The following is a 27691-nucleotide window of genomic DNA, read 5'->3' on the forward strand; positions in this document are numbered from 1 at the left end:
ATTCCCGGCATTGGATACATTTCTAGATCATTCGCCCTGTTTCCATTTAAAATACTCCCCGGAGATAACGGGTCTGGACAAGATGTCTTAGATCGCAGAAGAAGATTAAACAGCAAATCCTCTTTCTATACGCTTCTGTGTTTGTAATTGAGGCTTTGTCTCAGAAGCTCCGCTCTGTCCGGGAGTAGAAAAGTGAAAATCTCTGAGAGTTTTAACATTCTAATGTTGGCATTAAGGCATTTCGTTTTACATGTAAGACAGAAGTAATTTTAATTTAGCATTAAACATTAATTGTTGCAGGATACGTTTTTTTCCCCTTCAATCATTTTAATACGTTGTAAGCAAATCAAAATTGTATATTTAAATTCACAAAATTGTATATTTATTTGTATATTTACATTTAGCCTTGTAACAGCTGATGGTAAGGCCAGTTTTCACAACAAATTTAGTCTGTAAATTCGTTCTCTGTTCTACATTTAATACCGGTTATCCAGTACAAGCACTATAGCTTATATTATTTTGCTTATGAAGAGCTACAGGCGGTTTTTGAAAAGATGCTTCCTTTGTTTTTTCATTTTGCGTTGATCCTGGATATTTGTGTAATGCGATTTATAATCGACTGTTTCAAGTTGGCATAGGTATTTGTTTAGGCGCAATGTTGTGTGTTCATCTATAGATTGTGGCCACCTAATGGCAACCACGGCCGTGATGAAAACTAAGACAGTGATTGGATTTAGGCAGGAAACGCCCAAAAATCCCGATTTTTAACAAAAAATGTCATCTTTAAATATCGCGGTTGTTTTCGCGTTTCGTTGTGATTAGTATCGGTGTGCGGGCTGCGTGTGCGTGCGAGCGGGCTCTCTAATTTAACAATGCTCCTGCGGCCACTGTCCATCTCCAACGGGCTGCAGGAGAAACAGAGGGATTGATGACTTCTAACCCCCACGGGTCAGTGCTCGGCCCCTCCCCCAGAGCACCATCACAACAGGCAGCAGAATTTCACACGACGGGTTAAACCGTAGGCTCGCTGCGTCAGTCGGCGTTATTTTGAAAATCGCAGTTTATGAACAGACCGGACACCCCGATTTGTGGTGCAGCACTGATTACACTCCTGTATACTGTATGTCACCGATTTCCAGAAACAGACCATAGCGTGCAGAAAATATTCTGATTCCCATGTTTTGTTAAATCCGCTGTAACAACGCATTATTCTGTTGTGTAATTATATTTCAATTTTTCTCAAATTGTAGGACGGATTATTTGTTTTTTTTAGAATCACGTGCCGCAATTATATCCCACATTAATCGTCCTCTGACAATTTCGAACCGATTTCCTGCCACTGAGGGCACTCAATCCATCGATTTTTATTTCTGAATTCACGTATTCCGAGAAGCTTTACAAGAAGGATTAAACTATGTATACTTCTGTAGTGGGCAAAAACAAATTCTGTAATCAAACTGTTATGTAACATATTTCAATTTCATGCCCGTGTTTGTGTTCGGAGTCGATTTTTCTGTCTTACTCACACGAATAAGCATACCTGAGTCGACTTATAATGATGTGCTACCTTAAAAGGAAAATTCCTACTATTTATTTAAAAGAAGGAAATACACCCTCCCCTTTAGAAAAAAAAAACGTTAAGGTTTGGAATGTGGAAGGGCAAGGTTTAATTGTTTAAACGGCCTCTCCAGGACTGCCTAACTAAATGACCATCTACATTCAAATTGGTAAAAACTGGTTGGGGGGTGGAGGGGGTTGGTGCTGTCATTTAATACTGTCCGGAGGGAAGGGGGTGGGAGTCATCTCCTCCTCAGCTAGGTGGTCTCCGCCCGTGATTGGTCACTTCCAGATTTTGGATCCTTTCACTTTGGAATGTGTAATTTATCAGGGAAGAGATTGTAATTGAGAATCACGTGGAGCTGGACCGAAAAAGGTGGGGGGTTGGAATGCGCTGGAGAGCAGTGTGTGTGTGTGTGTGTTGGGCGTTGTGAAAGCTATGTGACCACCAAAAAAAAAAAAATACAACCTTTGGAGGAAGGACAAAAAACGTGCTCTTTCTCACAATCGCGTCCCAACAAAATATCAGGGCAAATATATCATACACTGCTGGAAAATTGCGAGGACACCAGAGACTCTGGATTTACTCGGCTATGGCAGAAGGTATCATTTGCTTTGAAAATCTTTATGGTTTGATGTCTGGATCTTTGGGGGAATATGAAAGGGGGGCTGGGTTTCCCCTCATTGTCTTTTAGATTTTGGGATTCTTCTTAAAATCCTCCCCCCTGGCCCTCCCACCCTCTTTTGTTGGGGTGAAGATGTTGCCAAAACCTTTTGTCTGGTTTCCCTTTTTTTCCCATATAACCCCTTTTTGATTTTTAAAGTGGTTTCGGGAAAGTGGAGCAACGATCAGGGGGGAGAGAAGGAATTTGTTCCTTGGGATTAAATTTTACTCTCGGAAAGGGCAGGATGGGCTCTGTTTCCAACCAGCAGTTTACAGGTTAAGTTTCTTATTAATTTAAGTAGGAGAGATGCACTTCAGGATTTTTAAAGATAACTTTTTTTTTTTTAGGAAGCATGATAGAATGAATGCTGGGCGCTTGACCCTAAACTGGGCTGGATTAAATCACCAGCAAACGAACGAATGAAAACGTTTCGTATCAATCACATTTTAGATATTTATATTATATAAATTTGCAGGGGTGACACTGTGTGTGTTCTGTGGATTGTATAAAATTTACCTGATTTTTTTAAAACATTTCATACATACATTAAGCTTTGCGTTGTAATGTATTTGCGTTTGTGCTTGTTTAGATATTTCTGTATAAAAGGGTGTATAATACGATGTGTTAAATGTTATCTTATATAATTTAAACGTTTATATATTGTTGCTATATTAGTACATTCTCAGAAGTTTAAAGTTTTAAACGCCAATTTATATTACATTTATTCAAAAATGTTAGGGCACTGGTTTTTACTTTTTTTTTTTTACTAGCTCAAAAATATTTGATCTAAATTCCTGGGTTGTTTAAAATCATTGGTACATATGATTTTCGTGTATAAATTTAGATTTGCATGTATTTTTTCGCAATCCGTTGTCCCTTTGCGGCGTTTATGGCCGGATTGGAACAATAGCTTCATTTCTACCCATAGAATTAAACAGCTTGACCCCACATGGGAATCGCGTTATCATTGCTGGTGTAATTGTAAGGTATCAATACTGGGAAATTTGGGAACGGGCCAGTGTAGTTATTAACGTTTTCATTAACCAGGTTCTGATGATGCACAATTTCAAGAAAACGTGGTGGGATTTTATTTTGCTTTTGGGATGGTTCTAGGTAATTTTCAACAAACCTCAGTGCAGAGGTGCTATTCATTTATGCCCACCAGCTTTCAATATCAGCCGCATGCTGAAGCTCATGCACACCTCTAGGTAACACGCTGCGTGTGTAGTGGCTAGACTGTCGCATGTCGGGTAGAGTTCTGAAGAAGCACACAAGCCGAGGAGAGAGTAAGAATTCACTATATTTTGTTGATTCAATTTGCAAAATGGCTTCCGAGCAGATGTAGCATTGTAAACCTGGCCTGTCGCGGTTGAAAAATAACGTCGCGTTTTAACCTGTCTGTAATTTCAAGGTGGCTGCGCGAAGACCGAAGACGAGGAGTCGCCGAGCACGGAGGAGGACTCGCGGTCTTTCCAGGGGAGTGGGGTGTGTAAATGGTTTAATGTGCGGATGGGGTTCGGCTTTCTTTCCATGACGAACAGAGAGGGTATTCAACTGGACACCCCGGTCGACGTGTTCGTCCACCAGGTGAGTACACCCCCTCCCAACTGTAGTGGACATAGACGTTGGTAAAACTGGGCCCGCGTACTGTTGTAACCTCCTTCCCGCCTGTAGGGAGGTATGGACTCAAGGTGTCGGAGAACACTAGTTTACCGCTGGACGTGTTATTTTAGGGTAAATCACGCAGTGGATTTCAGCAGAATCTACGAAGAAAAATGTCGGTTATATACCTTATATATGACACCTGAATAGTTAGTGTGTAAAGGGCTGTGTTATCATTTTTTCCCTTTTCACGCAGGCTGCAGTGATGTGCGAATTTGGGGTGTTAAATACAGATTCGTGGTGTTTTTTGTAAACGTTTTATTTTCGGAATGTTTCTTTGTGTCTAAAAGGGCCTGCTTCTTAAAGAAGGCCTTTAAGAATCGCAATGCGTTTTTCGCTCCTGTAGTCACAAATGGCTAACATAGACGTGTGGCATTCTTGTGTCTTTTTTCAAGCCCAAAACATGATTTCAGCGCTTCTCTAGTACGTGTTTAGTGCTTTTGAGTGTAGTACGGTGAGCAAAATTAATCGGATAGAGAACGGAATGCTATCCAGGATTCATAGCAGATGCTTTCCTCCATGAGGTTGTCAAGGCAATGGACTGCCTATCTTACCTGTAATGCTGTTTTTCAAAGAAAGAGGTCACGTTACCCCTCAAAAAGAGATGCATGTGGCTGCTGCATTTCACTGTTGCATTTTAAACACTGAATTCAGCTGTACTTATTAAAAACAAAGTCCAGTAGAGCACAACCTTAAAGATGACTACGTTAGACACTGACTCTGGTTTTAAAACATTTTTGTCTTGTAAGTATGCTTAAGTGGCAGCTATTTAGACATTATGGTAAAATGCATCTTGTGTAATAGACTTTGTTTCTAATTTAACATTTCTGCAAACACATGTATCAAGTAGAATTATCCAAGAGATCTAAATGACACGTGCATTTTTTTGACACTTCTCGTATTTTATATATGCTGTTTACATGTTTTGGTATTCTCTTTATCTTTTGATTAATCCTTCAGTTACTTATTTACTGATGAAAATTTAACATGTACCCTTCTTTTTTGAATTGGTTATGTGCATTATGTTTGCATGTGACCAGATTTGTCAATTGGTTTGAGGATTGCTGTTCCTTGGGATAAAAACAAATAAGTTATTGAAAAGTCATTGAAAAAGATCCCAGTGCTCTGTGTTTGGCAGTTTGAATACAATTGAGTTGCCAAGATTAGATTAAAAATCAGTTATTTCAAAAGAATTTTAATGAATGAAATACCAGCAGAAGGTACGTCTGTGCTCTCTTGACTAATGAAGACAACCTGGTTGCTATCCGTATGATTGAAGGCAACCTGTCTGCGAGAAGTTACCCAGAGAATGAGATGTTCTGCTTCAACAAACAGCAGATGAGTTCAGAATAACTAGGAAATGAGCTCAGTGAGGAACAGGCCATATTTGGCAAGTTAGAGTACCGCCAAACTAGCCCTGGGACAATCCATCTATCTCCTATTTCCTCCATCTGCATAATCATTTTCAGACTGCAGTGGCTACGGAATAAGAAAATACAGAAAACCAATGGGAACCCACTGCTTTGGAGTGGCAAACATGAGCTGGGACTGGATTTTTACGGCTCAGATTAGTTTTTTCACTACTGATGATGTCGTCACAGCAGTAATCTTTTTTCGGGGTGGGAGGAACCACAAGCTCAGACATGGGGTGTCTGTGTTTCGCTGAGAAGCCAGTGTTGTGGTTCACACTACTCCTCTGTGAATCCCCTCTAAAAGTTACGACTGATGCTGAGTGATTGCATGAAAATAATCTGTATGCTTCAAGGTCAATGAGGGGTAATACCCACTGCTGAACTGAAATTGTCTTCTGTGGGACAGACAACAATCTCAGGTGGCAGCAGTGTTTCATTTACCAGTGACTATTTGGCTCTTAGCAGACATGACAAAAGACAGGAGATGGTGAACATTATGCTGACTTTTGAGTCAAGAACACATTTGGTGCTGTTTGAAGGCAAACAAACGCCTCAGTGACAAATTAACAAAGTCCAGGAGCCATTTTCAATTTAATGCAGATCCAGAGGTTTTTTCAACAGGAAAATGCAAGCCCACACTGTACTAGGCTGATGGTGGCAAGACATCCAGAAAACTACGTCAAGGTTGTGTCATTGCCGGTTTTTTCTTTAAACTTGAGTTCAGCAAGTAATTTTTGTGGGGCAAACCCAGCCATCCATTTTCAGGGTAAAGGGGGAGCCACAACCTGTTCTGGGAAGCATTGGACACAAGGATACCCATCCATCACAGGGCACACACAGACACAAACACACACACAAGGGCCACTTTTCTCCCAAACCACTTAACTTACCAGTATGTCTTTGGATTGTGCAAAGAAACCAGAGCACCTGGGGGAAAACCATGCAAGCAAAATCCCCATGCAGAAAGTACCCCAAGAACTGAACCCAGGAGTGGGAGAGAAGATTCCTGTTGTGCAGCCCACTGAGGCAAACACATGAGGCTTCTTTCATTGGAATTTGGTTCTTACTGATTTTTGCCTGAAACAGAACAAGACAAGACACAAATAGAACAAAACGCAAGGCACTTGTTTTTAGTCAGGAGATGCTGGTGTCGTGGTCAGAAATGGAACTCTCTGATTTGAGTATTACCTTTTGTTTGCTTTGGTGCACCGAGAATACTTGGTAACTAAAGGCTGTAATAGCCTGGATTCAATCAAAACTTGACCCCCAATGAATTGTAAATAAGAAGCACAGTGCAGTGCTTAATCTATTGTTACAAATGGGGGGTTCTAAAAGTGGAGAAGAAGCAGGAATTGATCAAGTGGATTAGTCAGTAATAAAATAAATGATCATAACCCCCAATTTGTAAATTATTTCTCCAAAATATACCCGAGTGGTTTTTATAGTTGGAGGCACGTGAATTCATTGTTCTCTGGGACAGCTTTACTGAAAAAAGTAATAATCCAGGCACACTTGGATAAACGAAGATGTATTAACAATAACAATACAAACACTACATTACACAAAGCATAAACATACAACACACGTTTCTTTATATACACATTTACAGACAGGGCATTTCAGAGGCCTAACATCCTAATCACCAAGTATTTGACTCTTAAATAATGCCTACAGTGGTAAAAATAAGAGATAAGCTGCTATCTAAATAAAACAGAATTCAACACAACCTGCAGTTAAATCTCTCTCAACCCTGGAGTAGAGAGACACAAAATAAATGGGAGTCTTTCTACATATTCTAAAAATGCCCCCCCAAGCAGGAAAGGCCATCTTTAGCCGAGGTATCTTTTACTCAAAAAACCCAAGTTCCCTAAAAACACAGAATAACAGGCTGCCTCTAGCAAAGTTCAAATACTTAGTTCCAATCGGGTTTTATCTGGATGATCCTGAAGTTGGATCTCTCGTCTAATGCAAGCTTCAAGATCCAGCTCCTCCTCTCCTCTCACTCATGTGGTCTTTTCCTCTTCTTCTCCCTTTCTTACCTCCTGATCCGATTTTATACATTGTGTTTATGGACTCTTAATTGACACTTAATCATTTACCCTCAAGGTAAACTTTGTGATGTGCTTAAGTCATAGGCTCTGGATCCCAATAATCTCAGAAAACATCCCCCCTGTTTTGAAGCTGGGAATGTTAACACACTTTATCTAAACTCTTAGAGACGCTTCCTGGTCACCTTCAGTATAGCTAGTATTGTTATTGTTATTGTAAAGCAAGCTTTTCCTTCCCTTCAATGGAAACCATCTCATGTAATTGGTGAGTAGCCATCTGTATCATTTGTTTTAGAAAGATGATAAGCATTTATGATAGTAATTTTCAATGAATTCATTATAAAGTGTGGGTTTCGTGCTCTGTTCATGTTGATTTTGTCTGTTTAAGATCAGGAAATGGCTGTCATGCCAGCTCGCCTTGCGACTTCAGGGCACTGGGTTCAATTCAGACTTCAGATATCAATCTGCATGGAGTTTATATGTTTGTAGAGGTGGTTGCTCAGTTCAGACATGCTGCCTACTCTAAATGATGTATTTCTCCATCGGCTTGATGTGAGCAGGTATCCTAGCCAGGGTGTAGTGGCCTTGTACTCTCAGTCCCACCTGTGCCATGTGCTCTGCTGCAGTCCTCGCCAGTAGAAGTGGCTTTCTGAAAATGGATGGATGGAAGATCATAAGAAATGCTCATTGGGCTGCTAGTAACTCAAAAAGGAAAGATAGTGCAAGGTGGATTTATTTCTTATCCTCTAAGGGACATACACAAAAGGTTACCATAAGACTGTGTATTTAAGATGGTGCATTATAACCTAGCCTAGCTGGGACCCTTGACTGGAGTAAATCTAAACTTTTCCCGATTGGGAGCTCGAAACCTTGCACACCATGACAGATCACCGTTGAGTAGAAGCAATCAGAAAGTACAGCATGGGTGCTAGATTTATCACTTGCAGCTGGATAATCATTTTGTTTACATGTTTGAGCGACACTTCTGTTGTATTCAATGTAGTCCAAAATGGTTCTTTTGCCAATTTCTATAACGGCACCCCTGTGAAATGGCTTTTTGTCACCGTGTTACCATTCAGAAGGAAGGCGTGGCTTTGCTCAGTCAATCAATGTAGTTTTGCATTGTAACCATGCTGTCAGTTTTTTCCACTAGCCCTGTGTTCCTCTAGGGTGGTCACATCAGTGGGATGTGGACACATAAATCACAGATAGTGGATTCAGGTGTACCTCTGTGTGTGTGCTTACTGCGTCAGTGTCTTAACTTGGTGGCAGGTGAAAAGTGTTGAATACATGATATTGCTGTACTACTTGGCTGATAACTCTAGAAAATGCAGAATTTAGTTTTTTATATTCTTGTAAATAACTAAAGTGTGTCCATTGGACTTTTGTATTGGGGAACTTTGTATTCAGTCTGGCAAGATTTAGCTTTTAGAACTTCTTCTTTGGATTGGTTTGGTTTTTCATATCTGATGGTACTTAATACAAAAATGGATTTCTTATTACTCAGCCATATAGCTGCCTTGTGTCTATACTTCTATAAAACTTACACAGGCAATGTTTACCCCCTGCTAATTAGATTTTGAAATTTGCTAGTCTTCCATATACAGGTTGCATCACCAACAGCTGAAAGTGACTAATATGAAGGTAGTAACACTTAGCTGTGATGATGTTTGAAGGTGTGATAATTGTAGTCTTTGTTTAGTCTCTGGTTAGCATAATGTGCATGTTCAAAACCAGGCCAATACAAATCCAAATCTAGCATAAGATTACTTCCAAAGATTAACTCCCCAAAAACTTGGAATATGATCTCCAATGCTTTACAAACAAAACTCTGATGTCCTCACTGGAATTGGTTCTGAGCTATGCAGACCTGCTTGTACAAAGAAAGTGTCGTTGGCTGTATGGAAATGAACTCATTTTCTTTACCTTGAAGCAGAATTGATCTTGTGAACGTTGTGATGGAAGCACCATATTAAGTTATTTCATTTTATAAACAGAATAAAGAGAAGTCAAGTGTAATGACAAAACTGAAAAAAAAAGGTTTTCTGAAATTCCTTGATTAAGGCTTGCAATGCTCTCTTTTCCCTGTGTTCTTGTCCCTTGTAGAACTTTGCCTGGGACAAATACTACCGGTACCATTCTTCCCAAACTTTAAAAGAGGATTGGTTCGTTCTGCTGCTTTCAGAACAGTTTTAGTCTGCATCTCACTGCCACTTTTTCCTGTTTATTCTTTTCTTTTGAGGCTTAGCCACACTGGTTTGTCGCATCAACAACAGTAAACACAATAAAAACCCTGGAAACACCCTGATGCCGCACAGTGATGACGGATTGATAGACATTACATGAATATGTGTAGAGCAGTTGTGGTGCTTCCTGGGAGGGTTTGCAGACTGAAACAGGGCCTATCTATTCCACAAAGTAATAAAATGGCTTACGGACATTTTTGGTGTAGTTTAATAACGATTCTGTCGATACTATTTTTGTTTCCTCGTAAATGGGCTTGCCATAGGTCAGCACTTCCAAGGATCACAAGCTCCTGGGAAAAGCACTCTCCACTCTAATAGATGGGTGTCTCCGCTGCGACTAGGAACACATCTTGGGAGTTAAATCCCGTCGAAAGGGATGTTGCGTTTTTCCCCTTCTCTCTGAGAATGAGGCTTCCATCTTAAGAAAGCGTTATTCCCGTCTGATCAGATAAGAGCTGGCTGAGCAGAGATAAAGGGCCCCCCTGCCACTCACCCATTCAACTGGGGTTCCTGTTATAAAGTGATTAAAACATTTCTGCTGCCTTTTGTGAGTGCCCCCCCCCCCCAACACCTCCCACTGGTATCTATATGTTAATGGCGAGGTGGGTGATGATGGCATTATCTTGCTGAAAAGTCCTGAAACTCAGCGGACCTCCTGCAACCAACCATTTGTTTGTCAGCACAGTTTCCATCGCAGTTCAATTCACTTGCAAGTATTTGAAATCTGAGCGTTTGTTAAAACCAAAGTGAGGGGAAAAAAAGCCCTTCTTCTTCCGTCATCCTCGACACATTCTGGAATTAAAAACATTTTACCGGCCCTGTTCAGAAAGTGTCTGAAATGTAGATTCTACGTTTGGATCGTATGTAATACTCTCATTCTGTTAAAAATTCACTAGCTCACAAATAGGCAATTATTTTAAATGTTTCATTTTTAAGAAATGGCCATAATGTATTATGGCAGGAGTGTAAAAGTGTATGTTGTATCGACTCATATATCTTGTGTCAAAGGATATGCAAGTGAAAATAAGACTACATATGTGTAGGAGCCTGTGTACTAAAATTGGAAGGTGGGTATTGTCAATATACCGTGAAAGCTGTTCTTATGCTTCACTGTGATGGACAGCATATGGCTTTGCTGTGCTTCCTTAGATTTCAGTACTTTCGGCTGAAGTCCTTGTGTGATCTCAGTTTTCTGAATGAGCTAGTTTTCTGTGTGACGTTTCTAAGCTATTTGCCGGCGTGTTCTTAAAGGGAAAAATGCACACTTCTTCACAAAACCACGGCAGGACCTTTATGTGCAAATGAATCCTGTGTATAAGAGTACAATAGTAGACAGCTACCATTCAGGGCTGTGTTGCTGAAGACTGTAACCTTCCATGTATCATGTTAAAGAAACATTTGCAGTTTTAGCCTTAGGTTCGTTCTGTAGGTGAATCTAAACACTCTTCCACTATATGAGTATGTAAGGGTCCTCATGGACTAATGCTTTTTTTCTGCTTCAGAATTCTATTATGCATTAATCCTTAATTTACTGATTGGATCTGAGTGACCTATTGATCCATGACCTATTGATATATTCCAAATCATTGAAACATGAAAGTAAATGCAGCTAAGCATTTGTTTCAGACAATTTGGATGCATCTTAACCGTGTGTCCAGTATATAGCTTGCATTTGAAGGTGAGCAAAATGTTACTGAATTTTTTAGATGGTCATGGGTATATTTTTGTAATTAAAGACTTTTCTGATTGCTTGATAATTTTAGTGGGACGCTTTTAAAAAAAGTTGCATTTTTAAACTATGCTTGCCGACATATGAGGATCTGTGAACTGTGAAGATTTCAGTGGGGGGTGGAGTTTAGAAGGATGGTTATTTAGAATGAGATGAATGATTGTCACTTGGTTTCGATTCCATTTTGGGAACTTGCTGCTGTCTATCTTTTCCCGTTTTATCCTGATCATGTAAACCCAGCACAGCTTTCCTGGATATTCTATAGATGTAGCCTATGCATACTGATGCAGCTACCTACTTGAACTACTTTCCTGGTTATGTCTGATTCATCGTTGGTTATATGACGGCTGGTGTATTAAAATAGAAGTTTATCCTTTCCTCTACATTAATAACATAAGTTAGATTGACCGGAAAAGAATGTGAAAACACATGAAACACATTTCATTTCGCATTCAGTATGTGTACATATACCTATATGATATAATGGGTTGTGGGTATTATTTTTCACCTGTCTAAAAGACCAGACCAGCATGTTCTGAACATGTTTAAACACCAATTTTAAGGAAAAAGAAACAGTCATTTTTTTTCTTACCTCCTGCTTATAGTTTAGAATTGTACAATACAACAGAGCCCTGACAAAGTAAAAGAGCTCAATCAAGATTTTAAAATGATAGGTTTAGGTTGATGTTCGTTTGGTATCATAGCATGTATGCAGTGCATCACAGGCAAATACAAAGGGTCATTCAGATGTGTCTAAATATTGACCGAAGGGAAAATGGTTAGTAGGAGTTTGTACATACTAAATACATTTTACAAGATGTGCTCCCAACACTGTACCGTTTGTATTATGTGATGGAGATGTATGTATATATTTAATGTATGAGTCAGCAAAATTCAAAACAGCTATTCATTTTTTAATGAATAGCAGTGCATGACTTGATTGGTCTCCTCGCACAAAGTTTTAAGATCAGTGCATTGCAGACTGGTAGGCACATTGATACGCGTTATAATGGACTTATGAATTAAAGTCCGCAGAAGAACATTAACTCCTTGCATCCATGTCCCTTGTGCACATAGTGACATGCATCTCAATAGCTGCTTGCTGGGGCGTGACGAAACCCATTACTCACAGCCCCCTTTGTCATTGTCCCTTCCAATTCGCCTGCGTTTCTGCCTGGCGCGCCTCTCTTTCATCAGGTGGTTACTGTAGCTCTGATTTGGCATCCGCAGCTGCAGAGAGAGGGTTAACAGTTGCTGATAACTCTTTCTAAAAACGGAATGAATAAAGAAAGGTCACTGTGGTCCCGAGACAGCGGGGCTGTCCGTGAGATAAACCTGAGGTGTAGTAATTAAAGGCTTTCAGGTTCCAGTTAAACCTGAGGTGTAGTAATTAAAGGCTTTCAGGTTCCAGTTATGTGTTTGGCCTTTGGGTTCCTTATTAAACAATTTACTGCCCAGGATTCTTCAAAAGATCGTCTTGTGCCTTCCCACCTCCACTGGCAGCTTTTATTTCACGTTTTTTTTTCATTTTTCAGTGAGGTTTTCAGATGTGGCTCTGAGCCTCGACTCACATAAGAGCATCCAATTCTCACTGCATTTCGAAGACCAGCTGAGCTGCTCCATAGGGTGGATGAGCACTGCGTCCCTTTCCAGCTGCCCTTATTAGCTTCTCAAGTATGTTTGGTTTAACTGGGATATTTTAGATTGCCACAAGGTATTTGGCCTGGTCAACTTTTCTATCTAGAGAGTCATGTTGTCTAGAAATTTGTTACTAGAACCGATTTTTTTTTCTAGGAAAGTGGCACATGGGTAAAGGGGGTGGCATAGAGTTTGTATGTTCACCCAGTGTCTGCATGGGTTTCCTCCAGGTGCTCTGGCTTCTGGAAAGACATACCGCATGGTTAATTGGCTTCCGTAAAATCCTCCCAGGTGTGATGGGTGTGTTGATGTCTGTGATCGTGTCTGTGTGTGCACTGTGATGGACTCTCATCCTGTACAGGGTGTATCCCTTGTGCACGTCACTGATGGGTTAGGCTCTGATTGCCCAAATCAATGTTAATCCAAGTCATTATATAGTATAGTCTAAATATAAACTTTTGAATCTGGCGTGCTGACTCTTCTCTCGGCCCTCCCTTTACACAGCTGGGCCAGAGATGTGCCTCACGCAGAGAAGGGGGATTTGAAAAGGACAGGCACATTGTTGGTCAGGGAGAAGCTGGGACTGTGAGGTAGGCCGAGCTTAAAATTTCCACAATTCCAAATTAAAGAAGTGATCAGTTAACATTTGACCCCTTGGAAACCTCCCCCACTCCTCTTACCCCTTCACTCTCTAACCCCCCCTCCCCACCTCTTTCCTGGTGAGATTAATAATTCTCATACTGGTCCCTGGGAATGAAACCTGCAGGACCCAATGGACAATGCCCTCCATTGTCAGTGTGGAAGAGGAAATCCTGGAGCATGTGATCTGTTATTGAGTGGCAGGGCTCTGAATAAGGAGTGTGTGTGTAGGGCTGGGGGGTTGGGGGGGGGTGTTCATTCACAAAAACACTCTGAAGAAAAGGGAAGGGGCTGTCTTGGGACGTGTTCAAGGGGAATGGAGTTTGGGGTTGTCAAGCAATTGAGTTTGAGTTGCAGCTTGTACTGTGAAAGCACTTCAAAAGCCTACGTTTTCTATTGCAGTCTTGGTGTCTCAGCGCTACTTAAAGCAGGGTGGCTGTAAATTCACCATCCATCTTTCTCATAGACTCTCCTGTTGACACCAGCTTAGCATTAACTCGATGGTCCCAGTTTCCAGCCTTGCTGATCGGGCACATACAGGATTTTACTAGCCAGCAACCCACCAGCTTTTGAATGCAAAGACAAGGCAATGTTACCTTCAATAAAGTGAAGACTGTGCCCTTTAAGCACAGTCAACAGCACACAATAGAAGGGATATTTTTTTAAAAAATTTAGAATTGCTAGTTACTTTTGTTTTACCCACCTATGTTTTTTGCTTTTTGACTATGATGCACACAAGCTCATCCCGAGGCAGAATGAGGAAGCAGACAGGCAGACTCCTGATCTGCCCAGCTTTGTGCCTTTTGTCTTTTAACACATTATGGGCACACACAGTGCAAGACTGGTGGTGAGACGTGTCCCCCTTCTGACAGCACCCCGGGGCAGAAGGAGACTTGTAGGTAGCAGGGCCCTGGTTGACTGATGCTGCTTGAGCAATCCCAATCACAGTCGGCTAGTGACATGACCCAGGCTCGAACCTGTGATCCTACAGCTCAACCTGCAATTGAGAGAGTGTTCTTGCTAGTTGAGGTCCTTGGGAGGCCCCTGTACAGTATAGAATAGTTTGCACCCAGCTGCTAGTGCTGTTATTTCTTGCAAATTTTTTTTTTTAAATATGGACAAGTTTATAACTCACATTCTTGTTTTTTGGATCTTTTGCAAGTGTCTGTTCTAATTGATTTCTCCTAAGACGCTCAATGCCTCTTGTACACCAGAGGACTGTGAATTGTTTTGAAGTTTTGTTTCTCCTCTACTTTCCTCTAAAATCTTTAATTTTTGAGCAGCAGAGCCTTAAGTTTCCCATTTTCCAGGGCTGAAATTGAGAGCAAAATCATTTTGAAGAAAGCAACTTTATTTATAACACATTGTGGTTAATACTTTTCTTCTTTTATTAATTATTAATTTTATATCCAGACCTTTTGTTAATGTGTACTTAAAAGACCTCTGTAAAAGGTTAATTCATATAATGTTAATGGTAAAGTGCAATGTTGTTTATAAGTGAGTGACTTTGGGATAACAATGCTCGGATCGGGGACCCTGATATAAAGTCAGGATTGTATATTTTATCGGGATAGGTAAATTCGTTGTTTTAAAAGAACACCACCTTTCCTCAGATTATAAACAGCAAAAAGAGGATAGATAACTGCATACTACATACTTCTGGAAGTAAATATTCCATCATACTTGGAATAAAGACACATTAATAACAAATTTAATTTGAATAAAATCCAGGAACATCAATTGTAAGTTACTGAAATAAAGAAAAGTATGTGCCAAGAAGTCATTTAAATGCATAGGTTAAAACGCCAAAAATTATGCAAAAATTGGCATAACTGTTATATATATATATTACTGTTATACTGTGTATATCTCCTAGATTTATTCAATTCACTGCATTTTTATTTACGTTAACGTAAATGTGCAGCTTTCAACAAATTAGAATCCTGTAGGAATGTACATTTTCTTTTAAAAAAATGCCACATGCTCTGCTTATTAAAAAAGTGTACATATTTTACTTAAATGATGTTTCTGTTGAGCTGTTGCTCAGTGTAATCATGTGACTGATTCATAGGGAACATGTGGCTATATTAAGAGGAAAGAAGACGTTGGGGAGTGATTGCCAGAGATCATCGTCATCAATCACAAATCCAATTTGGAACACGCGTTTTTAAGCATAGTTGGGGGGAAAATGTATTTTTATCACTTTAGATCTCTTGATCGTAATCCAACAGAACGCAGATGACAACAAAGCCTTCAGTTATCCTAAAGTCTGCCTCAGGCCGATCAAGATTTTCCTGAGCTCAGTCTCGGTATGCCTGGAACAGCTTTTAGTGTCCGTCGTAAACGTCTGTGTGCTTGTCCCATGAGCCTGCTATTCTGAGTCAGCCACGCTGGCAGGACTTCTTCCTGAACAAAAGTAGTTATTATCTTTTTAATTTGCCACTACACATCCTAATAAATGTCGTCCGCATGATCCCCTTCCCCCTTCCCAGTTGACGCATATCCTTACCACCCTCAGATATGCACCAGGCCTGGCTTGAGCAGCAGAAAGCAAGGAAACAAGGTGTTGTACGTACTGTAATACGTTTCCACAGGCCATAGCCTCACAGTGAGCTATGAGACACCTTTTTAGGAACATGCCCAGTCTGAGAATCTTTCACTTGGAGAGAAATCGGCAGTTGAATCACAGAGAGTTATTGGGATTTCAAGATGGGAAAGTAGGCATTATCCAACTGGAAAAGAAACAAAGCTCTAATCTAGCTCTTCAAGGTGGTTTCCTTCTTGCACGTTTTTTTTGTAACGAGAGTATTTCAGGAATGCCCCCCCACCCCACCCCCCCCCCAATTCGTCTTTGTCCCTGGTCAGTTTTGGGCTTGACCAGATGGACTCCTTTTGCAATGAATTGGAGCCTGGTTGTGTGGATGGGGGTGGGAATGCTGCGATTGGTTAGGGGCAAGAGGGGGGAGCTGCTTCCTCAGGTCTGCAGAGCTCTGGAGAGGGGGAGGAGAGGGCATCACTGGGTCCTATTTTCTTTTCGGGACTCAAAGCATCCTAAGGATTTCCTCCTCTTTCATGGTTGGAATTTCATGCACGAGATTCCCGACCTGTACCATTTTTTCCCTTATTCCCCATATGTGAAGTCAAACAAGTCAGTTTGTCCTTTCTTTTAGAACTAATCTTCCTCTTCCAGAACAGCTTTATATTACAATACAATGAATATTATATACGATTGTTTTGCAACTGCAGTGCTGGGTCTTTTCAGATTTTTGATTTTTGTTTCTGGAGAACAGTTAATTCCCACCTCAGATTCTGCCCTTTTTACAGATTATTTAGGCAAACAGATAAATCGGACTGGTGCCTTTGCCTGCCAAGTCCCAGGACTGTGAAATATACCTGGCGTACCGTCTAGTTTGTGTCTTCAATTTGTGCCATGACACACAGGCATAGGCTTGTATAAGAAAAATAGGTAGTTATACACACCGAGAGTCTGATCTCCATCACTATATTGGCCAGGCTCACTGTGAATCTTTATCACTATAGGATGTACAGTAAACACTGAACACTTTTTACATTTATGAGCAAAATAACCCCAGTTTGAATTTTAACCTTTTGTGGTTAAAGTGGTATTGGATTTAAATATTCAAATATTGCATCAAAAGAAAATAAAAGATAACAAAGGAGAGAGACTTATTTTGCCCGTCTAGCTCATTGGTAAGAACTAATCTGGCCAAAAGAACTGATCTTTTAATGAAAGCATGGTGAATTATAAGTTGCGGTGAGAATGTCAAGATTCAGTTCAAAATGAAACATCCATAGCTCATGGAGCTCAGAGTACAGAGGAATCATTGATATGAAATTATGTTCCCTGTAATATAATGTGGTCTTAATCACTTTACCCATCATTCTGTGTACAGTGGTTACAGTAATGCTATTTTGCTTGGTTTAAGGCACTCAGTTAAATCAAGAAAAAAGCCTGCTGTTTTGCCTGCTGCCTGTGCTGGTGACTGACCGTCGTCCTCCTGTGCTTTCAGAGCAAGCTGCACATGGAGGGTTTCCGCAGCCTGAAGGAAGGGGAGGTGGTGGAGTTCACCTTCAAGAAGTCGGCCAAGGGTCTGGAGTCCCTGCGGGTCACGGGGCCAGGCGGGGTCCCCTGCGTGGGCAGCGAGCGCCGGCCCAAGGGGAAGAGCATCCAGAAACGCCGTTCCAAAGGGGACAGGTAACTCCCCCCGCTCCCAGTGTGAGAAACTGTGACAGAGGTCTGTGGGCTCGAGCGGGCCTGACTCCCGCCCCCATGGGACAGCTGGACTCAGGTGCATCCCAGAATTCAGAATGGTCTTGACTGCTCTTTATTGGTCATGTAATATTCGGAAATGGAGGAATCTGTCATTTTTTCCTGTAGGTGTCGAATGGCCAATTTTTCATATTTGTCTACTAAGTGTCCTTTTTTTTGCAAACCCTCAAATCGTCACTTTTTTAAAACGCATGGAAAAATCTCATGTGGACTATTTAAGTGTTTCCTGCAATTGAACAGTTTAGAGATGGTTTGAAATGAATATCCCAGCACCCTGTAGGTCTCATCTGGTCATTGCTGACTTCATTGAATCTAATTATTTACCTAAATTGATCAAAATGCCTGTTTCCCAAGTCTTTATAAAATAAAATGAGTATTGAAGAGTGACTTGTAGGACCTGCCAAATTATGGTTAGCCATCCGTGTAATACAGGTAGGAAAAACTGTGGTACGGATTTTAGGGAGGATTGGTAACAGAAATAACCCAGTTTTTACCTTTTGTGGTTTTTGTTATTTCAGAACAGATTTTCATCACCTCATCCTTAATAAAACTAGGGTATTGATGTCAACAGTATCACTGTGTCGCGTAAATGCAGAAATAAGAAAAGCCGTTTTGACGAATGATTTATAATCATCAAAGAAAATAGAAGCACATTTTTATCTTTCCCATTGTAATATTTAAGAAATCCTTATAACTGCCCCCCGCTCAATATCACAAACATGCTGTGGGTGTCGCAGGTCTCGTTTGAAAAAGATCCTGTCCATTTAATTAATGACAGATGTAGGTGCCTGAGAAAGGTCAGGGGTCACCACTGCCATAGCAACTGCAGAGTGTGTGTGTAGAGGGGTGGGGGTAGTGTGGGTCAGAGTTCAGAGGTCACGCTGCAGTACTGAGACAAAGAGAACTGGTCCCTTCCGTATGCATTCTGATCAATGACAACCTCGCTGCTTTGCCCAGCGAGGAACAAAAGGCAGCACTGAGCAGGACGCACCTAACCTCCATGTGATCAGCACATCACAGCTCCCAGATCTGTGGGCCATCCGTACGGCGAAGAGCTGGCTCCCACAGGACAAGTACGAGCAGCGCATCCTTTCTGTCCACTGCTGACAATTTTATTGAGATATTATTAACACCGGTGAACGCCAGGGTGGCAGTTTAGACTCGCCATGCCATTCTCGTGTACTGTACACCTGACACAGCCAAGGCAAAACAAACTTCACCTCCAAAATGGGTTTTCATGTAGATATACTGTAGATACTGGGCTTGCTTGCACTAATGTGTTCAGATATTCGACAGCCTGATAAATATAAATTCTGCATGTATAAAGACATTAATGTGACTGGGTGGTAGCTTTTATTTAACCAGTAATTAAGATTGTGAACAATCTTCAGACATAAATATGACAACTACATCTTCAAAATTGGAAATGGAAGAGTTCCCTACCCGTATTGTTTTAGCCCCATTTCAAAGGTCTAACAATTTATAACTAAAGCTGCTGTCAGTAATCACTCAGGATCACTGAGGTGTGCCATCAGTCATGCTCTTCAGCTCTGCACCATGTGATTTAGAAGAATAAAATGATACATGCAGTGCATTGTAGAATCACAGCATTTTATTTTCAGAGGGACCTGCACTGAAAAGACTGCATAGGCATTTTATTAGTGAATGTGTACTTCCATCTAGTGGTGTGAAGAAGAAAGGGAGTGTTTAGTAAACGCTGGTGGTTAATGTTTGTTCCTTTTAATGTTGTGTGTACAGTATTTGAAGGTCAGCTTTGCTTTTGTTGCATTTCGATTTTTAATCCTAAAGCATAACTTACGTAATTTGTCTTAATGAATTAGAATGTGTATAATTCAATGATTACTGTAACGAACATCTGATCTTAGAGACTTTTAAACTTAAATGGTACATGCTGAGTTTTAATAACGATTCAGGGATGTTCTAAGATGTTAATCAATTGCAACTACCATTAGTGTTGCTTTAAATATGAAAGCAGAAAAATGGCAGCTGCCCCCAGAATTTTGGCCTTGGGTTCTCTTCTTGTTTGAGGTACCTTGTGTATTGTGTTTGTGTGTTCTCCTATGGCTTTTCTCTGTGGGCTCGTTGTCCCTGTGTGTAGCCTGGTGTGTGCCCTGCATTTCCAGCATGAGCTCTGGGCTCATGACCCTTACCGAGGATAAGCCACTTTCTGACGACGGATGCCCAGTGTCTTCATTTCTGTCTTCAGTCTCTGATCTTTGAGGTTTGCATAACAGGGTCTGGTCTTGGTTCTTGTGTTGCAGGTGCTATAATTGTGGTGGGTTGGACCACCATGCCAAGGAATGCAAGCTCCCTCCTCAGCCCAAGAAGTGCCATTTCTGCCAAAGCATCTCTCACATGGTGGCCAGCTGTCCAATCAAAGCGCAGCAATCATCCCCGAGCTCTCAGGGAAGGCCCGCCTCTCTGAAGGGGGAGGAGGAAGAGCAGGGCCACGCCCCCCTCCCTCCAGAGAGCTCAGATTGAGCAGGGAAGAGCAAGGAGCAGGTGCAGGGCCAAGGAGTGTCAAGGTCCAATGGATGGATTTACCACAGTTCTCAAGAGATGAACACAGAAGAAGAAAGTTCCTACTAATTCTATAGCTGCTTTTGGAACTACCTCAGGTTTTTAAAATGAACAACAAAAAAGTGTTTACTGTGTAATGGTGTAACAGTCAGGAATAACCCTTCAGTCACACACTGTACAATCAGTTAGCCTGTATTCCTACTTGTTTACATACATTTGCTGTGTAGAGGAAGGCCGCATTGATATGAGTTGTCTGTTTCTTGTTCCCTCTGTGCTTCTAAGTGAATTATGTTTACTTTATTTTTTATAAAGAGAAGTTTTTAAACCCCTGTTTTTAGATTGGTTGTTTGTCCTGGTTTGAAATTCCTCCAACGTTTGTAAGTTTCAAATATAAGGTAGAGCTCGGGATGGCTGGAGACCAGAGGTCTTCTGTGCTGGATAGTTGGAAAGTTTAGATCTTTGGCACTGATTTACTTTTAATGGCTCAGTCAGTTCCTTCTGTTGGCACTTGATAGCTTTAAAGGAAACTTCATTTTTGCAGATCTGTTTTGGCACTGCTGTGTGCATTGAATTAGTCTACAGAAAGCATTAAAAAATAGTATTAAAAGCTCTTATTTTTTTTACTTCATTTAGTTTCTCTTCGAGTCAACAGTGTTTTTCAGGGATTTCATCCCAAACCTTTAGGGTACCAATACATTGGGTTCTGTTAACTGAGAAAGTGCACAAAAGAAGTCTTAAACCCAAAAAATTAAATGACCTAAATTATGCAATTTGCATCCAAACAAGTTACAAATAATCCAATTTATTTAAAGAAGTCAGTTAATATTATAACTTTAGACGGTCTGAAGTGTTGTGTACAATTGAGCCGAGATGAGAGAGATGGGCTGGCGTCCCGGGCTGCTGGGATAGGCTTCAGCTCCCCCATAATCCGTTGGGAAATGGATGGATAAAACAGATGGGAAAAATGAACCTTTGGTACACTGGTTTCCCCACTGTACTGTCCATGTGAATAACAGGAAGAGAAATTCTAAAAGGTTATGGTTTTCCTGACTGTTACACCTTTGCGATATGAATGATGAAGGTGTAGTTCGTGGATTGAGACAATTGTGAATGAATGTTTCTATTTTTCTTGGGAGGGGCAGGGGTGGGGAGGGGGGCATCGACCAAAGACGTGCTGTTTGTTGGATTTCCAGGGGCCAAATGAATGTTTTGAATGAGGCGGTTTACCTACCGCATGTGGCATTGCTTTAAACAGAACCATGCACAGTATTGCCAAGACTGGTGCCACAGCTCCTTTCCCCTTCTGATCTGCATTGCTCATCACATGCAGCACACCCTGCAGAGAAGAGCTGTAGGCTAGGGAGCCTCATGCCCTCCATTCACCAGAAAGCTATTGCCGGGCATCACCGGCAGGAGAGTCTTTGTGATTGGATGCAGATAAGCAGCCATGTGTTTTTAGTTTGACAAATGACAGGTATGACCATGGCTGAGTTTTGGCAGCAGACTCCTGAAGGCTGCTTAGGAATCTGACTGGATGAAGCCCTGTCGCATTTCAATTCTGTAATTGAAAGATTCCTACAGAAATCGTCATTATCAACCTGGAATGGGTGGGAATGTGGCAATCAGCTTTCCTTCTGGAAAAAACGTGGAGGAATGAGGCCAGAATGCCAGAAGTGGACAGAACAGTTAATGCCATTGTCCTAGCTGTTCTGTGCCATTAGTCATTCTGTGTATACCTGCTAAGAGCTGACAGTGACATGCTGTGCTCTCCTGCACGAGAAGAGGAAATGAGAGAAGTGCGAATAGTTTAGGATGAAAGAAGGGGTGGTGGCAAAGTTCGTTATGGACAGGAGCTGGGCACCAAGTTTTCACTTTTGTATATTGCCAAACAGCCTCCAGGGGGATTGCTGCATGTTTTACTCTCTGTGTTTTCCTAGGTTTGTTTTCAAAGGGCCTTATCCCAGATTGAGTTTATAATACAGAGCTTGTCTTGGATGGCTGGCTCCCAGTGACTAGGCACTCATTAAGGATAGTTTAGTCTTTTTTAAATCAAGGAGAAGCCAAAGACTTCCCATCTGTTTAGTAAGTATTTCTGAACCATTCACAACTTTTAAGTCATTATTTATTTGCTGCCATGCCTCAACAACTTCTCCTTATGTTTGACCTGTTGTCTTGTTCCACAGTTTGCCTTTTCCACCACATGATGCAATATGCTTGCTCGTGATTCAGAGCGGCATCCATTTCAATCTGTTTTTTACCTTCGATCTACAATACCGTTCTCTACTTGAGAGCATCGGAAAGTCCTTTTATCTATGCTAAAACCAATGCAATGTTACTCTGCACTAATCATGTGTAAGATGCATTTATCTTTTAATATAAAGTATTTGTTCTGTATTTTTGTATATTTTAAGATTGCCGAAGATCCTTATGACTGCAATGATGTTTTGTTTCTCAGGAATCATGAAACGTAAACTCAGGGATATCTCAAATTGGCTTCTGTGGTCTTGGGAGTTTTGGTAGGACTAGAAAGGGTGGATAAGTGATTGTCATACAGCTCCTGAACCTACCACACAACAGGCCAGTAGCTTCCGACTGGCTTTCTGCTAGCTTTCAGTGGTTCAGTGGAAAAATGGTAGACACTTTGAAACTGCCAAACAGCACCAGTAAGATGGAGTCCATATCTGAATCTCTGAAAAGCATAGCCATTCCTGAAGCAAATTAAGTTTGCAGACATAAACCAAGTTAACAGCCCTCTTAATTGGATTTGTGCGACAAACACATTTTGATCAAATGCACAGGTTTTGACAAACATTTGATTTTAAATAAGACAGCAGTTTTAGTTCTTACATGGTGAAACATTAACACCAGACAATTTCTGGATGTTTTATTCTGACACTGCGTGTAGAATATCACGTCTTACTTTGCTCTAATAACTAGGGGACTGGGGACTGCAATTCTGGAGTGTAATGTTTAACAAAAAAGCATGGTCTCCCATGTTTTTTTATGTAGCTTAAGGATGAACTTTGACCTAACCCACGCCATAAACATACTCTGTCTTGAGCACAGCTGTTCTGATTTGTGTATATTTATATTTTGAATGTAGTGTACTGGAAACAGGAATATATTTAAAAATTCCAGTTATTGAAAAGACTAAAAAGATCCATTAATAACTTAACATTTGCTTGGAAAAGCAGGCAAAATCTCCACCAGATAAGAATCGCTGCTGTGTTCTGGGAGCTAGGAGCTGTTGTCAGTAGTAAGATGTGTTTTCTGACATCCACCCTTTCCAATAGTCTCCTACACACAATGGAATCTCATAATTGTTCGGTTTGTATTTTGTGTTTTTGTAAAAAGTTAGGGACAAAAGAACCTGCTTGTATGCCCAAAGATGTGAAAAATCTTTTTTTTCAAAATCATATCTTGGTTGTGCATAGAAAAGTGTTGTTATTGTTTTTATTTTTTAAGAAGAGCAAGTGCAACAGTCAGCAGTCCTCAGTACAGCACACTTGAAAGCAGTGGCTAAAGGACTTGATTATTACAACAGGCTAAATAAGGTTGTAGGTGTATTTTTGTGATTTTGGACATATTTAAATAGAGCTGTGTTTATTAGTTGAAGCACGTATTGATTTGTCTAAGAGTTAAGATCTGTCATCTATTTGTACAGATGGTCCTTTTGTAGATATTCCTTGAAAGTAGTATTAAGCTGTTTACAGGCACAAATTTGCTTAACCAGACATGACAGTGCTTATTTCTTTGTTACAAATCAAATATTGCTGAATAGAAACAACACAATAAGTGCTAAATCTGACTTTAACTCATTATTTTAATTGGTGAAACTGATGCTCAGATCAGCTGATATAATCTTTAACTATGTATGTTTCTTCTCCTTATTTCCAAAATGCATCTTGGATACACAAGGTGTCTGGGGTTATGGTCAAAATGGTAATTTATTTTTATCTGAATGTTGTGGAGTTCCAGTTTCTTGAAAGATTACCAGGATACTTCCTTGGAATAATTTAAGATGATCCTAGTTAAAACCAGATTTAAAATTCTTATTTTAAAATTAAACATATAAAAAATACTCAACTCCCAAATTTGAAATCATTTCAGCTTTTGATGGGAAATACTCACTCTGACCACCAGGGAGCAGTATTTGTCTGTTTGCATAGTGTTCTTCAGTTTATCACCTTTTATCTACAAGTTATAGCACTGAGACATTTGAAATGAATGCTTAATAACCTTTTCTTTTTTAATATAAAATATATAATCTTTCGATATGCCTCCATATAATCATGATGCATTAAGTCCAGTGGATCTGTTGCACTCTGCTCTTGTATATGATTATTGTACAGATACTACTGTTCTATTGTATGATGTTTTTCCTCTTTTGTAATTCAGTCCTTAGGGGGATTAGAGTAGGTGCAGTTTTCCCACAGCGGGACGGAAGGGCAGCATAATTATGACTTGATGACATATTATTGAGAGTTCAGTGGAGACAGAACTAGAAAATATGGCATAGGCTCATCCTGCAAGGTATGAAGATTTTCCTAGCTTGGAAGGCCTTCTCAAATATAAATATGACATTTACAGTAAGATCGTAGTAAGTCTTGTATCAGACAAACTGTGCAGCGTCTTACCAGTGATTTAGGATGATTTAGGAATATACTAAACACCATGCTTCCCGATTCCTCCCGTTGTGTCCTAGTGTTGTGTTGTGGTGGTGGGTTTGTTTTTTTATTATAAATGAAAACAAGATGAAAAACCTTGTAAGCAATCTATACAGGTCTACCTCAGGATATTGTAGTGTGAATAGGGACAAAGGCAATTCCCCTCCATTGTAGTTACCCTTTGGGTTTTGCTGCACTGGGGCAGCCGGAACATTGTCCTTTTTTCCCGTGTAGAAAGTTTTGTTTTGTTTTTGTTTTTTGTGATGTCTGACATTTCCAGAATTGTGCAGCGCGGGTGTCGATGTGTGAATCTTCTTTCCTCCCTCGCGCTGGTGTCCACACACGCTGTGCCAGCTGTGCCAGCGCCGGTGCATGCAGTTCTCTGCCCAGATGGGTGGCCGTTGGTGTCGAGTTAGTCCTGCGTGTGTGTTCTGAGATGACAGAAGGCAGCCAGGTGTGTTCACTGCTGCTTGTGTGGCCAAATGCTGCCAGAGGCCTTCATCCTTTAGGTCTTGCTTGGTCAAGGGTACCCCCCGGGTCCCAGAATGGTTATGGTATTGGTTAGCATAGCTTTGTTCTCCTTCCTCATACCGATCATGAGTTATATTGACAGGAAGGAGGGGTGGTAGTGTTATCACTGCTAGCTTGCATCTCCATGTTCGCAGGCCTGACTCCAGAACTGGCTACCCTCCTGCATGCTCTCTCTGTCTTTTTGTGCTCCTTTTCTGAGCACTCGGATACCTTCCCAACTCCCAGCTGCTTGGCAGAGTGGGACTGATTGGCTGCTTTAAACTGTCCCTTCCAGTATCTGGTTCTTGCTTCCCTTGAGGAAGGGAAGTGAGCACCCCATCTCATTACTAATGACATTACCTTACAGTGGCTATGGAACAACTCTGTCCTAGGGTTTGGAACCAGAGTAGTTCCTTGTGGGGGGAAAAAAGAAAATCTTTCTGGACCTGGAAGGAGACTCGGGGGCTTCTTCCTCTCATTAAGGTTTTGTGGCTCCATCTCTTGTCAGATAAGAATGGTTTATACCCCAGGGGATTGTTCTACTGGCCAGGTCCAAATCAGGATTGTAGGGAATAAGGTGTTCAATGGGTGGTATGTTTTTTCTTATGAGTTAGTCTTAATAAAATATAAAGTTTATCCTGTTCTACATTTTTCTACAGCCTCAGAACACTAATGAAAATACTACCCTCTAGAAACCAAAGGACCCACGACAGCTAGGAAGATCTCATTATTCTTTTTTATCACTGGAAAAATCAGCTTAATGTTGAAAGTAAAGGTTGCGGACCCACAGTCAAAGACTTCATTTAGTGCACATGAAGGGAGTCTTCCTTACATTTCCCTTACTACTCGCCTGCGGCAGTCTGTGCTATAGCCATTTTGGGCTCTGGGACGACAGCTGGGGAAGCGTTCCTCGTGCTGAAGCATCAGTAGGGCTTGTGTGTTTCTCTTCTGGGCAGGGGAAGAGGGCAGATTGCCATTGTTTACAGAAGGAGAGGAGGGAAAAGGCTGAAGCTTGAATACAAAAGGGTTTTTGCTCCAATAGACATATTGGGTGGGGGTAAGGACAGTTCTGCTGTATTTCCTGCTGCAATTGATTGTGTGGCTTTTAAGACTCCTGTAAAAGAAGAAGGAAACCAAATCGCCGAATGCAGTGTCTGTGGTGACGTGCAATATGTCTGCCATGGTATTTGAGTTACCGTTGTGCTTTCAGATCCTCTACTTGCAGGGAAATAGATAACAGCCACACTCTCCTTTATACCCTGCTATCTGAACACCATACACACCAAAGTGTCATCTTCATTTTAAACAATACTCAGGGTTGCATATTAAGCACAACTTAGGAACACGTATGACTTGCACAGAGGCCCTTGTGTACGTGTAACTGTGCTTTTATTGTGTGTCTTTTGTTTTGTTTTTAAATTAGACATTTCATTCAGAGGTGTGCGTTCTATTGGTGTAAATGCCTAATATAAATCAAAAGATTGTATATAAAGTGACCGAAGAATGTAGTTATGTTTACTGCTATAAACCAAAGGTTTATGTGTAAAACTCCAGCTTTGGGGTGTTTTTCCTTTTAAACTCCTTTATAATTACCCACGTGTCAACCAAACCAGGTGGGTTTTGGGATTGTTTGGGTTTTTTATTCTTTTTTTTAAGTATTTGAAGCATGCATTACAAACAGAACTGTGATCACAGTGTTTCGTAGTGTTTAAAAACATCTACAACTTGCTTTCTAGTTAATAAAAGTATGTCCATATAAGAACCACATGTGTCTTTTGCCTTCATTCTAAAAGATCCAGGATATGTACTTTCTGTTTGGTGCTTCTTACTCTGGGGTTTTTTTATCTGCATGGGAAATTCAGAAATGGCCGTAGACTATCCTCAGAAAACCCCGCAATCTTTTCACCCAGGAAGGAAGAGAGTAAGCTCTTGTTTAATTCTCTGTAAACGGTAAAGAGTCCACCCCCTCCCCAGTAGAAGAGACTGAAAGAAGATTCACAGAGAATATTGCAGCATTCTGTTTAAACTGGCTTTCAGAAAGCTTAATTTAAAAAGTATTAAGAAAATAAATGCAACACAGTAAAAA

The 27691-nt window shown here is 40.7% G+C and overlaps 1 protein-coding gene and 1 long non-coding RNA gene across 4 annotated transcripts in view; one reads left to right on the forward strand and one right to left on the reverse strand.

Moving 5' to 3' along the window:
- Positions 1-27691, reverse strand: part of LOC148649723 (uncharacterized) — an 87951-nt gene that overhangs the window by 9393 nt on the left and 50867 nt on the right. The window lies entirely within an intron of this gene.
- Positions 1840-27367, forward strand: LOC148649724 (protein lin-28 homolog A-like). Of its 3 annotated transcripts, none has more exons than XM_088602780.1 (4): positions 1840-2160; positions 3634-3809; positions 17628-17812; positions 20170-27367. In XM_088602780.1, the coding sequence occupies exons 1-4, from the start codon at positions 2151-2153 to the stop codon at positions 20387-20389; spliced, it is 591 nt and encodes a 196-aa protein (XP_088458906.1). In that variant the 5' UTR covers positions 1840-2150; the 3' UTR covers positions 20390-27367. The 3 variants fall into 3 exon arrangements, with proteins under 3 accessions (XP_088458906.1, XP_088458905.1, XP_088458904.1); XM_088602779.1 differs by lacking the exon at positions 1840-2160 and adding an exon at positions 2321-2497; XM_088602778.1 differs by lacking the exon at positions 1840-2160 and adding an exon at positions 3401-3508.

This window comes from Lepisosteus platostomus, chromosome 13, assembly GCF_059453375.1.
Source record: "Lepisosteus platostomus isolate fLepPlt1 chromosome 13, fLepPlt1.hap1, whole genome shotgun sequence".
Lineage (NCBI taxonomy): Eukaryota > Metazoa > Chordata > Actinopteri > Semionotiformes > Lepisosteidae > Lepisosteus > Lepisosteus platostomus.